The following is a 14,983-nucleotide window of genomic DNA, read 5'->3' as shown; positions in this document are numbered from 1 at the left end:
GTGTTTGTTATAAAAAAGGGATTCTTCGGTCTCAGAGGACAATCAGTGAGCCTGAATGGAGTCGTGTGGCTGCTGGAAGATTTAGCCATGCCGTGACAAGAAGTTGACAATAGGGTTTGCTAGATCACTGGGCTGCTGGGTTGCATATGGTTGCTGGATTGCCACAATGGCTGAGACATCTTGGCAGAGTAATGGCCGTTGGTTGCTGCTAGCCAAGGGGTCCTTATGACGATCACAACGTTGCACCTTAATTTTTCTCTTCATCTCCCTCTCTTTCCTTCCCACTCTCGTTCTTCTCTCTCTTCTCCTTCTCTTTCTACTCAGGATGGTGGCAGGCAAGGCGGAGCCAGCCATGCCAGGGAGGCTCTATGTCCATCCAGACTCCCCGGCTACAGGAGCCCACTGGATGAGGCAGATGGTGTCCTTCCAGAAGCTAAAGCTCACCAACAACCACCTGGACCCCTTTGGGCATGTGAGTGACCCTCAGTCTACAAACTAATGTCAACATTTATAATCTTTAAGCTCAATTAACTGTAAAGGGGTTAAGAGAGAGAGAGAGAGAGATGATTAGCTGGGCGGCAGGTAACGAAACCCCGAGCTGACTAGGTAAAAATCTGTCGTTCTGACCATGAGCATGGCAGTTAACCCACTGTTCCCCGGGCGCCGATGACGTGGATGTTGATTAAGGCAGCCCCCTGCACCTCTCTGATTCAGAGGGGTTAGGTTAAATGCAGAAGACGCATTCAGTTATACAACTGACTAGGTATCCCTCTTTCCCTTTACTGATGCCTCACAATGTAGGTGAATTCACATCCCAGGAAGGCACTGGGTCATTTCACACAATAGAGCTTATCACTTCTCCTGGTCATGTAAAACAAGAAAGGTGATTGGACACAGCTCATTTTGTAAAAATTACACAGTACATGAGACTTAAATAGACTAGTGTTAAAACAACAGCCGAATAGATGTGTTTTTTAACAAGAGACAGAGTCATAAAGCTGTCTTCATTGAATGAGAGGGAGAGAGGAGAGAGGGGGAAGGACTCGAGGAAGGATGGCCAGAGAGGAAAAGGAAGAGAGCAGGAGAGAGGGGGAAAGATGGACTGAAGTGGAGGGAGTGACGGTGAGAGAAGAGAGGGAGAGAGAGAAAGCATACGAGAGAAAGTGAGCATCTTGCCACAGAGGGAGTGAGAAGTGTGATGGCGGCAGCAGTGCTGCCCAGAGGAACTCTGAGCAGGCTTGTCCAAAGCCATCCCGTCAGAAGGCGAGCTCATTAGGTTCATAACCCCTGGGATCAGTGGCGGGGCTTGCTGTCAGGTTGAGTCCGCCGCCTGGATAGTGATAAGGGCGAGTAATGAGGACAAAGAGAGAGAGAGGGGCCAGGTCTTACTAAGCCCTGCTGATAGAACAGCCCACGCCAGCAGGGGAGCCAGAGAGCCTCTCCCTCCCTCTGGCCTGCATAGCACTGGATCCACCACCCACCTGACCCACTAAACCAGGGGTGTCAAACATATGGCATACGGCCCATGGGGGCGGGGGGGATAAAATCCAGCTTGCTAATAATCACTGAAATGAAAGCTAGACAGTCAGGGAGCACAGAAAATTCTAAAAACGATGGATAGAGGACAATTTTTTGCATATTTTGACTCCTAGGAAATATAACCCTCCGGACCTCATTGAAGACCGAGAGGCAAAATTAGTTTGACACCTCTGCTATAAACTGACGCACAGTTGAAATAGAACAGCTTGTGAAGTGAGCTAATGACAGTCAATGACAGACTCTGTTGTTTGTGCATTTGAGAGTGTGTCTTTTCAAGATTGTTTGTTTATGTATATGTGAGAATGCGGTCTGCATGACTGTGTGTGCAAGTATGTGGGTCAGCATGGCTGCTAGTCCACAGTCCAGAGCAGGATGACCATCAGCTTGATTCAACCCAGGGGTCTCAGATCTATGACAACCCTTCCCCTTCCTGACCATCCCCCACAAATTCTGCCCTTCCCCTCCTTTTGCTGCTGACCTGTCAGCATCAGCAGTAAAAACACTATCACTGATCTGGGATCTGGGCTCCCACTGACCCCTGCTACTTTTGACCAAGAGATGGTCCAAGGAATCACTCCTGAAATGCTGTCACTTCCCAGCTGTCACTGAGTGTCTTGGTTTATAAACCAGTTAGCAGACTGTCTGGGGCTGGCATTTTTACCCAAAAGATGAAAGAGAGAATGCAACCATACAGCACAGAGAGAGTCAGACTCCTTCCTGCACTGCCTCCAGACAGACCCCGGCCAGACTAGCAGACTAGACAAAGGTCGTGAGCATAGTCTCCAGTCAACCAACCACTAGCTTATTTCTATCAGTTCCGTCACTACAGAGTCTGTAGTCAGCCAATGAACCAATTGATTATCTCTGTCTGAACCTTGCCTCAACAAAAGGGGGGAAGGGGCATGTGAGCATTGGGCTGTTCAGGGTGCAACTATGACCCCAGCCGCCTGTGCCCTGATAGCACAGGAGGCTGCTGAGGGGAGGATGGCTCATAATAATGGCTGGAATGGAGTGAATGGAATGGTGTCAAACACATGGAAACCGTGCATTTGATGTGTTCGATACCATTCAATTTATTCCGTTCCAGCCATTACTATGAGCCTGTCCTCCCAAATTAGTCTTAACCTCTTTCTGTGGTAGCCTCCTGGAGGGGCTGGCCTCTTAAGTCAAGGCTCTGGTACCAGCGGGCTGTGAGTCTAGAAGGTAGGAGAGGTGGGAGAGCTTGATGCTCATCGGTCCTGACAGAGCTACGCTGGAGATGACCCTGCTCCAGTGCTGCTGACACTCCAGTGAGCATGTTCCTAGGCTACTGGGCTACTCTGAGCAGACTGGTGCCGATGTGCTGACCTAGCCCCCCCCCAACCCAAACATTGAGCACGCTCCACACGTGCTGATTGATGCACTATACAGTTGCAACTCAAGTGTGACAAAGGGGTGCCCACTTTTCAGTATCAACACATTGAACTACAGTATATTGACACATTTCCACATTGTATGGACAAAGTTGGGCATTGTATGCACACTAACGCCGACTCCAGGAGCATTAAAATAGGCCTACCTCCAAAAAAGGCTAGCCATGGAAAACATGAGCATCTTAAGCACCCCATTCACACTATGAGTCTATTCAAGTCAATACAATTACATCACTTGGCATTTAGCATCTAGGCCAGGGACAGCCATTCATTTAAAGGGGGAAAAACTAACCTCTTAAACAAACATATCTTAAAAAGTCTCAAGACTGTGGTGGTGGCCGGTCATTCACTGGTGCCTCTAAGAGGACTGTGTGCTGGGATCGACTTTGTTCGTCTGACCTTCTACTGGTTTTTATTTTCTTCTACATTTCCTTCCTTCCCACTGATAGATCATCCTGAACTCGATGCACAAGTACCAGCCTCGGCTCCACATCGTCAAGGCCGACGAGAACAACGCCTTTGGGTCTAAGAACACAGCTTACTGCACTCACGTGTTTCATGAGACAGCCTTCATCTCCGTCACCTCCTACCAGAACCATAAGGTACAGTATGTGTGCCACCCATGTAGTTGTCCACCTGCTGTCTGATGTTCAATGTCTTCTGCACATAGTCTGACACGTTTCTAATGTCAGTAATACGAGAGCGTGTRTTCAAAACACTATCTGCAGGAGAAATGTTCCAAATCCAAAATGGACAGTTATAGATCAAGTCAAGTTTTCGTAGTGAAGTTTTGACTGAACCTAGCTGCACATTTCATGATGAGTCAGTGCAGTGACAATATTTGTTGCTGTCTTCCCAGATAACTCAGCTAAAGATCGAGAACAATCCGTTTGCCAAGGGTTTCCGGGGCAGCGACGAAGGGGACCTGCGTGTCTCCAGACTCCAGGGGTATGTTCTGTATGTTTATGGGAATGTGACACTCAATAAAAGTATATGGAATATTTACTTTATCATGGAAACAATTCTTCTTTTGACACAGTACATCATTCATTGGAACCATTTTTTCCTTTTGGAACTTGTTCCTTTTCTTCCTTTAGCAGATTTTTCTCCCACCTGTGAATGGATTAACTGTGCTTGCTTCCTTTAATACATCGTTCTCTCTCTGCAAAGTAGAATCTATTAACGCAAGTGTTGGGGAGTAGTGAACTACATTTAGTAATTTAATTACATTTTGCAGTAGCTTGGTGGTAGTTGAACTAAATTCAAATCTTGGTAGTGTTTTCAGTAGTTGCCATGTAGCAAAAATAACATATGGGTGTAGGCAAGAATGTACCTTCTTTTTTACATCAGACCTGCCCAATTCTTTTTTGCATAATCACTTTTGGTGTTTAAACTACACATTCTGTTAACATCCGACTCCAGAGTGATCTGTTCTTGCAGTTTGTAGTCTATGACATTTCATATTTAGATATGATCATTTTTCACGAAGTAGTTTGGATGTAGTGAACTACTTTTTCAAAGTAACTTAGTTTAGTAAACTATATTTTTCTTAAGGGTAGCTTTAGTGTAGCTTAACTTCTTCCAGTGTGAAGTAATTGGTAGCTTGGTAAACTATATTTTCAGACTAGCTTCCCCAACACTGTAACGCTAATCCTTCCGTTCTTGTTTCTCCTTCCTGTCCGTAGAAAAGACTACCCAGTGATTTCTAAGAACATGGTTCGCCAGAGGCTCCTATCCTCACACGGTCACCTGACGGGGAAGCTGGGAGCTGGGGTACACCTGTCGGGGCACCCCCAGGTCCTGTCCCACTACCAGTATGAGGGTGGGGTGCCCCTGGGGAACTCAGACCACCAGGAACACATCTCCAATTCCTTCCCTCCCAGCCGAGAGCCCAGCCTGCTCTACCACTGCTTTAAACACAGAGGTGTGTTAGCTACAGACCTACCTGAAAATCTCCACACCTGTCAATCACAGAAAATGGGCAGTCCTCATTAGTTTTTCAGAAAACTTTGTTGTCTTGCAACACATCTTTTGGTGCTACACATCAATATCACACAATATAAATGGATTCGTACACAGTTCCGAACAGTATGAAGAAGCATCATAGGACAGCAGGGTGATACATTGAGTTTTTGCATTCAGTTATGATGATTCAATCTTCATTTCTTTACAGATAACACCAGGCACTTGGAACTGGGTTGTAAACGGCCGTATCTGGACACGGCTCCTCCAGCAGTCTCGGAGGAACACTACTTCCGTTCTCCTCCCTCCTATGAGCCTCCACTGTTGTCCCACCCCTACTGCGGTGAGGCCATAAGCTCCAGGGAGGCCTGTATGTACGGAGGGATGGAAGGAGAGAACGGCCACGGGGTTGTGGGTGCTGACGACCTGGTTCCCCCCTCTCTGAACTGCAACGTGTGGGCGTCGGTGCAGCCTTACCCCCGGTACAGTGTGCAGACAGTGGAAGCCGTCCCCTACCAGCCCTTCACTGCTCACTTCACCAGTACTGCCACCGCCACCTCCGTGGTGCCCCACCACACCCCCWCCGGWCCCRCACGCCCSCAGRCCGACATAGGAYTRTACAGTCCAGCCACYGCACAGCGAGGCCTGGCCYRCATCCCCTCGTCYTCCTCCYRCTCGTCTTCRTCTCCKCRGGTTCCTGGTTCCAGMGYTAGTAGGCCGSTGMMCRATCCTRCTCTGTACCACAGGAAGCCTGGGCCTGGGTCTCCTCTCCMGCCTCACAGGGAYTTCTCGGCCTTCCCAACACAGAGCYCCCCCCCATCCATCCGGGACCCATCCTACCAGTACCAGATGGGGCAGAGCAGTGTAGGGGCCCACTGGAATGATAGCTAGGGCTATGGGGTGCTGTGTGGCTCCTGAGGCAGCAGCGATGTCCACCCACCCGGTCGGTCCAGAATCAACCAGACTCCCCCTAGCCAGCCAGCCAACTTTGAACTGCCTGTGAGGCATCTGAAGTGAGATTATGTTGAAATACAGCCATGATGACCTTGCCAAGTTGCACAGTGGAAGCTATAGTAGTTTAGCATGAGGAGAAGCAAATCAGAGTGGCCAAACTCCAATAGAAGCCTACATCTGCCCAAAAGCTCTGCACCTTCAGACCAATGTTATCCTGACTGGAGGAGCATCAGGACTGTGATGATGATGATGAGTATTCCAGAGGAAGAACCCCTCCTATAGCGTGCCATATAATGGCTTTAAAAAATTACCAATGTCAAACAGTGTCAAAAGGAGATGTGTTCAGCAAAGTGACGAGTATACATTATGCCTTTGATGTGTTTGAAGTAGTGTGTTTAGGATTAAGATGGACACGTATGTACCAGTAATGAATTGATTAACGTTTCTAAGAAAAACATTTAAATGCAAAACTTTATCATATTATTATCAGCAAACGACGGAGTGGGACATGGATGTGTATGTGCAAAGAGATTGAAGTAACAGTCCAAATGTTTTGTTGAGACCTTGAGTAAAGCCTTCATTTAATTTGCCTTCTCTGCTTGTGTTGAGAAACTTTGCCAGTTAGAAATCTGTTGAACTTTTAAACATGGGCTGCAGGTGAACTACACAACAAGCCCACCCATGCAGTCCATTTGAGCAGAACTCAAGTGTTTGTAGGTCTAGATCTCACCTTCAGCCATAAGCCTCTGCTAGCCATGTTGTAAGCTAGCGTGACACCACTTAGCATGAAGCCAAACATCCGCTAGGCTAACGGCCCTTAGTTAGCATTAGCCCATGTCTTTGAACCACAATAGGGTAGTAAACGCTTAGCACTTTGGCTACAAACCCGAGGTCCGTTCCAAAGCAGCGTTCCCGCCTGTTGAAGTGGGACTTCGGAGAAGGTCCCTGGCCAACCAGATGGGAGCTTAAGGAATCGCTGTTAAGTCAACGCTAGTGCAGAACACAGAGCTCCGCACAAATCCCAGCCCCAAATGACTTGAGTTGGAAAAATCCTTACAAGACTTCAAATGTAAAACAGCCCGAGCGGGGCGGGCGAGGAGCCACATTGTGAAGTCAAGCTGAGCTGAACTGAAGCAGGGACAACCGTGTAACATTCGGCAAGGCCTGGCCTGTCTGACCTTGACAAGTAGGAATGGATAATAATAGAACAATATGGTGGTCTATTACCTAGCAGACCCACGTTATCCTTTCATTTCTTTTTGATATTCGATATAACTTCTTTTTTTGCACACCTGATTAAATAAATATTTGTATGCCTCCCATTGTTGCTTAGCGTTTTTTTTATTTTTTTTATTTCACCTTTATTTAACCAGGTAGGCTAGTTGAGAACAAGTTCTCATTTGCAACTGCGACCTGGCCAAGATAAAGCATAGCAGTGTGAACAGACAACACAGAGTTACACATGGAGTAAACAATAAACAAGTCAATAACATGGTAGAAAAAAAGAGAATCTATATACAATGTGTGCAAAAGGCATGAGGTAGGCAATAAATCGAATAATTACAATTTAGCAGATTAACACTGGAGTGATAAATCATCAGATGATCATGTGCAAGAAGAGATACTGGTGTGCAAAAGAGCAGAAAAGTAAATAAATAAAAGCCTGTCTCTTATACACATCTAGATGTGTATAAGAGACAGATGTACAGCTGCAGCGATCGGTTAGCTGCTCGGATAGCAGATTTTTAAAGTTGTTGAGGGAGATAAAAGTCTCCAACTTCAGAGATTTTTGCAATTCGTTCCAGTCGCAGGCAGCAGAGAACTGGAAGGAAAGGCGTCCAAATGAGGTTTTGGCTTTAGGGATGATCAGTGAGATACACCTGCTGGAGCGCGTGCTGCGGGTGGGTGTAGCCATCGTGACCAGTGAACTGAGATAAGGCGGCACTTTACCTAGCATAGCCTTGTAGATGACCTGGAGCCAGTGGGTCTGACGACGAACATGTAGCGAGGGCCAGCGTTATGTTTACTCCGAAAAGTTGAAGAGGTCAGATAGAGTTGAAAAGGTCAACAGAGTAGCTTTGTGGATGTATTATATTGGTAATAATAATGGTAATGGATTCAGTATGAAATGAATTTATGTCTGTCCTCCACTAGCACTTACCTGTCATTGGTGATCTAAGACACATAAGCTCACATCAATCATTACGGGCGGCAGGTAGTCTAGCAGGTTAGAGCTTTGGGCCCACAGAAATATAAATTATATTTCTATTTCCCTTGAGCAAGGCTCCAAGGTTGCCGATTATAATGGCAGACCCCGGCCATGACCCCACTCTCAGAGGGTCTCTCAGGGAGAGGTTGGATATGCAAAAATCACATTTCCAATTCACACCTGCGTATTAATACACACTTGTGTGAAATTGGACAAATATAAGCACCCACCAAATTATTATTATTAAAAACCAATCAAGCTATCAAAGACATTAAACATAAACAACAACTACACCCACCTAAATGACATCATACCATGAACATTGACTGGGTTAGTTATCTATCAAATGAAATCATTTGTGTCTGTCATATGTCAGTGTGTGTCAGGGCAGCGTGGCTGTACAGTAAAATATGTAGGTGAATGGTAGAGGTAAAGGAGGTCAGATCTCCCAGGGCATACATACATACGGGTCCTGTAGCCCTCTGCTTCCTCTCACACACAGCAATCATTAGGGTCTTGAGTTATGGTGATGGTTCTGCCCTGGCTCTTGTCAGCACCTCCTTTCTCTCTCTATACCTCGTTCGCTCTCTATTTCTCTTCCTTGTTCTTCTCTCTCTCTCATTATCTCTCTCCCTCGTTCTCTTTCTCTCTATCTCGGAGGAGAACTTCCCACTCCAACTAATCAATGGCAAGAGATCTAGGGTCCTCAGACAGGATGAAATGTCCACCWTGTCAAACGGTGGGTGAGAACTTGGTGCACTGATAATGGTGACTAAACCTTTCTTTGCCTGATAAGAGGGCTGCTGATATTTTCAACAGAGATCCTGTTAGTATCTTGAACATGAATAACATTTGCACTTAAAATGACAGTGACAATGCATGTATTTTCCCATATACTGTATGAGCAACTTAGGTTATGTATACACCTTTACTGGTGTGACAAACACCCCACAATACATACACCAAAGATACGAGAAATAGAGATAATTTCCTCTCTGAAATGGATGTAGAAATTATTGGATGTGGGGCCTTGCAGTGTGTCTACACAAGAGAGCCTAACTATTGTGGGTACAAATCATAATTTTACCATAAATCTTTACAGTTATATACAAAATAAAATATCTGGTCAAATTCATTAAGAGACATATTTATGACATAGAGCTTCATACAAATCACAAGTATGACAATAATGAGATACAGGATATTAGTAATAAACCATGTGTATTGTAATATACACAAATGTGTTATTCTCACATGTGCACACCAGGAGGAAGTATGGTTAGGATGGCTGTGTATGTGTGGCGGATATGGTGGTTGTGAGGCTGAATAGTTAGACTGGCCTCCATGTTTCTTTGGAGGATATTCAACTGAGTGCAGGTGGTTCTACTGGGCTGGACTGTAGGTCTGGAGGAGTGAGCAGAATCGGACCGCAGCTGGGGCCAACCAGATCTAAGAGCAGGAAGGAAACACAACAGAGAAAAAGAGGGAAAATTGGACCATTCAGTCAAGAGTCATTTGACTACAAAATAATCTCTATTGATTTGATTGTCCTATGATGGATGAGAGGCCAAGGATGGCTAACAGAAACAATGCTGTGGTGTGAGAGGTGAGGACAGATAAATAAAAGCATCATGTGGTTTGAACAACCTGCCTGTAAAACAGGAGACACCCAAAAGACACTATTAAGAACCTACTGGGGAAAAAACTAAAGTTAATTCTCATCATTCAATTTATGATGACCTTTTTCTGGCTGTAGCTAGCTTGAATAGAGCATAAAAAGACAGATGTAGCAGTAGTCATTCATTTATGCGAACTTTCCACATAAAATGCAGTCTATCTCTGTTATAAAAAAGCCAAGTTTAAGCCCCATGCAGAGCACAGTATCCCCACTCTAGAGCTGCGGAGGTATGGCAGTGTATCAACATATGRGTCCAAAATGGAACCCTATTCCCTTTATAGTGCACTACCTTTCAAAAGTCAAAAGCCATTTGGGATGCAGCCTATCTGTGAGAACCTGACTGGGGTCCTAGGGTTCCATCTGGAACTCATTGGTGATGAGATCTGGCTGTGCCGGTGCCTCTCTCCCCTGCCTCTCTCCAGTCCACGCTGCCCTTTCTTTCCCTTACCGCTGTCATCCCATAATCCCGTCTGAGAGCCGCCTGGGGCTGCGTCCCAAATGGCACAAATTCCCTATATAGTGTCCTAATTTTGACCAGAGCCCTATGGGCCCTGGTCAGGGGTCACCTCATAGGGACTAGGGTGCTATTTGGAACACGGACCCGGGCTGGGCGGTACCCACTCTGATGACTCTGACCCACTCCGATGGGCTTAACTGGGCTGCCTTGTAAAAAAACCAGGGCCCTCTCTGACTCCTTCTCTCCTTCAGCCCAGCCGAGGCACTCTGAAAACACGCTTTAAATAGTGGAGGGGGGATTTAATATCAAGTCCATTACGGCCTTTCTGGAGCCCTGTAAATAGTCAATTAGTGGACGATTCTGATTTGATCCACATGCGGAGAGATCCGCTGTGGGGGAGGAGGGGAGGGAGGAAGGAGAGAATCTAGCTACCCATCTTGAGGTCAACCTAATACGCAGTGCCAGGCTGCTGCACAAACTGAAAAGGTTTCTGGGAGATGTTTCCCAACCAGCTGCCACAGGAAGTGCAGCAGAGGGAGCAGAGAGAACCCTGGGAACTCTGAATTCTTCCTTCTGAAGGCTATGTGTAAGTGTGTTGGGAGTGAATGTATGTGTATGTGTGTGTGCTTATCGGGGGGCTGCGGCGGGTTCAACTCTGGTGGTGGGACACAACTGTGGCGGTGTCCCTTGATCAAAGGTAGGGCCGACATCTGGTGGGCTCCACTAAAGCCCTCTGTATAAAACTGGGCTCCCACTTTAATAAGTGGCTTTGGATAAAAGCATCAGTAAAAAAAATAATTATTATATTGTGAGAGCGTCCAGGATTAAGCCGTTAGGGAGGAAATGGGGGGGATGGATTAAGTGTTTTATCCAGCAGATTAAGTTAGAGTTCTACGAGCCTTGTTGAGATCGCGGAGTCGTCGCTGTGCAATGTGAGTAAAATGGTGATGGTGATGGCAGTGGAACACAGAACAAACAGGCTCTAGAACTTCGAAGAACTCTTAAGATCGAAACCCTCTGCTTTAGCATTACGTCTCAGCCTAATTGGCCCTGAAACCAATCAATGCATAGCACTTATAACGTGGTAGAAGAGGGTTGCCATCCAAATCCATAGTTACCTCAGCTCAGTGAAATATGCACATGTTATTGGAGGGAGCAAACAGAACAGAACAGGATCTCATTATGGACTGTTGTGGTGGAGGGAGGCTCTAAACTGCTTTGATGATGCAGATGCATGGTCTGAAAATTACCTCATCTTTCTCTGCATAGCTCTGATTAAAGCCAGTGTTTATCGAAGTGAATGTATTGTGTATGTGTTGGAATATGTGTGTGATGATGCTCGAGTATACACTGTGTGGGTGAGACATTCATTTTCAGAGGTTTGCGTGTCCAGCATTCTTCTCCTCCTCCAATTGCTGCCAAGGCTGATTCTCCTTAGCCAATCAGCACCTCTCTTATTGTCTCCCGACCCTCTCCTCCCTCCTCCTCTCTCCCTGCTCCCTCTTTGCTCCAGCCACGAAATCAACAGTGTCCCTTAGCCTGAGCAGTGGGCACAAGGAATACAAACACACACACACACACACACACACAACACACACACACACACACAACACACACACACACACACACACACACACACCACACACACACACAACACACACACACACACACACACACACACACACACACACACACACACACACACACACACACACACACACACACACACACACACACACACACACACACACACACACACACACACACACACACACACACAAAAACTAGGGGTGGGAATTGCAGGGACGCCACGATAATGAAATTATCCCTATACTTATGTGCCGATACGATATGTATTGAGATTCTCACGATTCTATATGTATTGTGATTCTCACGATTCTATATGTATTGTGATTCTCACGATTCTATATGTATTGTGATTCGATACTGCAAATTAATTGCGATTTGATGTTCCAAACATAGTGCTCACTATATGTCTGCTGCAAAGAGAAGAGAGAACATGAGAACGAGGTTTTGGACAGTCAAGGAAATAAAAGTGCAGATATCCTGTTGGCTCACTATTTAAAAAATATTTTACAAAGCAATATATCAAATATCAATATAATATCGTCCCAAAATAATATTGTGATACGCAACTGTATCGATCTTTGCCCCCATCACCACACAAAACAATAATAATTCCCATAACAAAACATACACAAGTAGGCCCAACTTGAGGCCCTCAGGACTGTCACATAGGTTGTTCCTAATTGGTGCAGAAGAGGTTAAAAGTAACAAAACAATGATGACTAGAATAGAGATGAAAAATAGGATGTTTTATGCGGATAAGCCATTGACTGTATATATGAATGGACAAAGCCATCGATCACGTGACACCATTCATTCCTATTTGAAGACTCAATAGCTCACTGAAGCCAAATGTTGTCAGTTACGATGGTGTCTCATGGACAGGGCTGGATGTTGTCAGTTGAGATGGTGTCTCATGGACAGGGCTGGATGTTGTCAGTTAAGATGGTGTCTCATGGACAGGGCTGGATTAATGCAGGGGTTACCGGGGCTGAAGCCCCTGGGCCCATGCCTGTGGAGGCAGCAAAAAATGTAAAGAAAAAAATCATTTTAAAAAAGTGGGTGGAACAGAGCAAACAGAATGGCATCTAACACAGCCATTACCACGAGCCCGTCCTCCCTAATTAAGGTGCCAGCAACCTCCTGTGGTGTAGACAGCCTGCTGCCACTCTGCTAAACATCAGATGGGGGGGAGGAGAGGAGGTAGGGGGCCCTCGTGGGTAACTGGGGGGGCCCTGTCTTGATTGGGTAACTGATTCATATATTTATTAAATAAACTGCATAATAAATAAATGTGACTGGTCAATTGTGTGAGTCAGGGGCCCAAGCCCATAGGGGGCCCAAATGTATTATAATAAATGTATTATTATACTTTTTTTCCAACCACAGGATGGCCCACTCTCGATGTTCAAATACACACGAGAGCATCATTTAGCCACAGAAAATCAATAGTTTATAAAAAATCTGCCAAAATGAAAGAAATACAAAGTGTCTAAAAAAGGGACAGCTTCAATGGGCCTTGGCATAGATTCTACAAGTAGACCTGAACCATGCCAGGAAAATGCACCCTACACCATAACATGTACTTTGTATCCCTTGTTTACTCAAGTGTTTCATTTATTTTGGCAGTTACCGGTATGCCTACAGTCGGGTAGGCCGCAGTTTGGGCAGCATGCCAAATATAGGCTACAGCTTGTTGCATTGTGGCCATAGACATATAATCCACATAAGGGTTTTGTAACCTTTATCCTGGCAATATGACTGCTAAATTCATGGGTACTCTAGCAATGGATGCTAGTCCTGGCTTTAATGGGGACTGCCATATATAGATTATATTTCTATGGTTGGTTGCAGCTCACAGTTTGTCTTTTGCAGATTTCAAAATACAATTGCAGGAAAAACGTACAGTTTGGAAAGCAAATGCCTACTGCTGAAAAGAGAAGACTAATCTGTCTGTAGAACCAATCGAAATATGATTCCCTAATCCGGTCCTGCTCATGGAGAAGTAGCAGTTTGTGCTACTCCAGGAAGTGACGTTGCAGGCTAGCTCAGTGCTGCCCCCTCTGAGTATCTCAAATTGAAGGCCGACCAGGGTACTGCAGGCTGCCATTAGCAACTAAATTATCCTTATAAATAAATCGGTTGTAGGACATACATCTGATGTATCAGAAGCAATTATTGGTAACATGATTGATAAGCAAACTAGGTGCCATATATTCAATGTATGCCAATAATTTTTGCTTTAATTTCACAGTGACACACAAAGCCCATTTATGTTCTAAGCCATGCTAGACAAGCATATAAACATGGGGGTTACTCTCGTCACTGATGACAGAGGTCTGGTAAGGGCATGGCCATCCACCTTACCCTGCCCTGCCTCTCCACAACCAGCCACCCGCATCACCCCCCCATACCTCCTACTGTCGACCAGCCCTCACCAGCTAAGCCCATTGCCACCTCTAGCCAGAGCCTATGTGATGTCCGGCTGGCCAAGGCAAGCAAAAGGGCTCCAACAATCCTCCGGCCTCCTTTCCCCCTCCTTCACATCCGCCTTTCCCCTCTTCAGGTTCAATGTAGTTTGGTGACAGGATTTCCATTATGTGCTCCGCTATGTGTGTAAGCCACTGGGAGCCAATGAGGAAATTCCTCCCGACAGACTCCCTAGTAGTCTGTGGCTGAGTCCCAAATGGCACAAAGGGCCGATAGGGCTCTGGTCAAAAGTAGTGCACTATATAGGGAATAGGGTGCCCTTTGGGACAAAGCCTGTGGAACAATACAGCCACCAACACCACCCCTTTAAAGGGATTATACTTCTCTGGTTTCCCTGTGGGTCTCTGTTGATGCTGACCCGCGAGCAGGGAGACAGATCCATCTCAAATACTGCCAGGTTTCTGTTTATCTAATTCAGAGACAAATGAACTGCACCAGCTGACAGAGAGACACTGGAGGGAGAAGAAGGCTGGTTCGGTTCAAAATGGCCAACTCCTCTCCTCTCCTGCTGCTGTGTTGTGATGAGGTGTGACATCAGATCCCATACAGATGGGCTGTTAGATATGGGGCGGAAGAAAACAATTACAACCTTGCGCAGTGAGACAATGAGCCGAGCAGCCTGGACAGCCACACTTGGAGTGCCTATCCCCTCTACTGGTCAGGGGGCGTAACTGAACGATCACAGTAGTTTCCAT

At 45.9% G+C, this 14,983-nt stretch overlaps 1 protein-coding gene across 2 annotated transcripts in view; it reads left to right on the top strand.

Annotated features, from left to right (window-relative positions):
- LOC111949934 (T-box transcription factor TBX4-like) overlaps positions 1 to 7,189 on the top strand; it is a 29,651-nt gene extending 22,462 nt beyond the window's left edge. For both annotated transcript variants that reach the window (XM_023967287.2, XM_023967286.2), the window contains exons 5-9: positions 325 to 472; positions 3,401 to 3,553; positions 3,811 to 3,899; positions 4,637 to 4,875; positions 5,125 to 7,189. In XM_023967287.2, the coding sequence (XP_023823055.1) occupies positions 325 to 472; positions 3,401 to 3,553; positions 3,811 to 3,899; positions 4,637 to 4,875; positions 5,125 to 5,804 (1,309 nt within the window). In that variant the 3' untranslated portion in view covers positions 5,805 to 7,189. The remainder of the gene's footprint in view (positions 1 to 324; positions 473 to 3,400; positions 3,554 to 3,810; positions 3,900 to 4,636; positions 4,876 to 5,124) is intronic.
- The last annotated feature ends 7,794 nt before the right edge of the window (positions 7,190 to 14,983 follow it).

This window comes from Salvelinus sp. IW2-2015, linkage group LG22 (genome assembly GCF_002910315.2).
Source record: "Salvelinus sp. IW2-2015 linkage group LG22, ASM291031v2, whole genome shotgun sequence".
In the NCBI taxonomy this organism is placed as follows: domain Eukaryota; kingdom Metazoa; phylum Chordata; class Actinopteri; order Salmoniformes; family Salmonidae; genus Salvelinus; species Salvelinus sp. IW2-2015.
The sequence above is the reverse complement of the archived record's forward strand: the minus strand, read 5'-3'. Positions and strand labels throughout refer to the sequence as shown.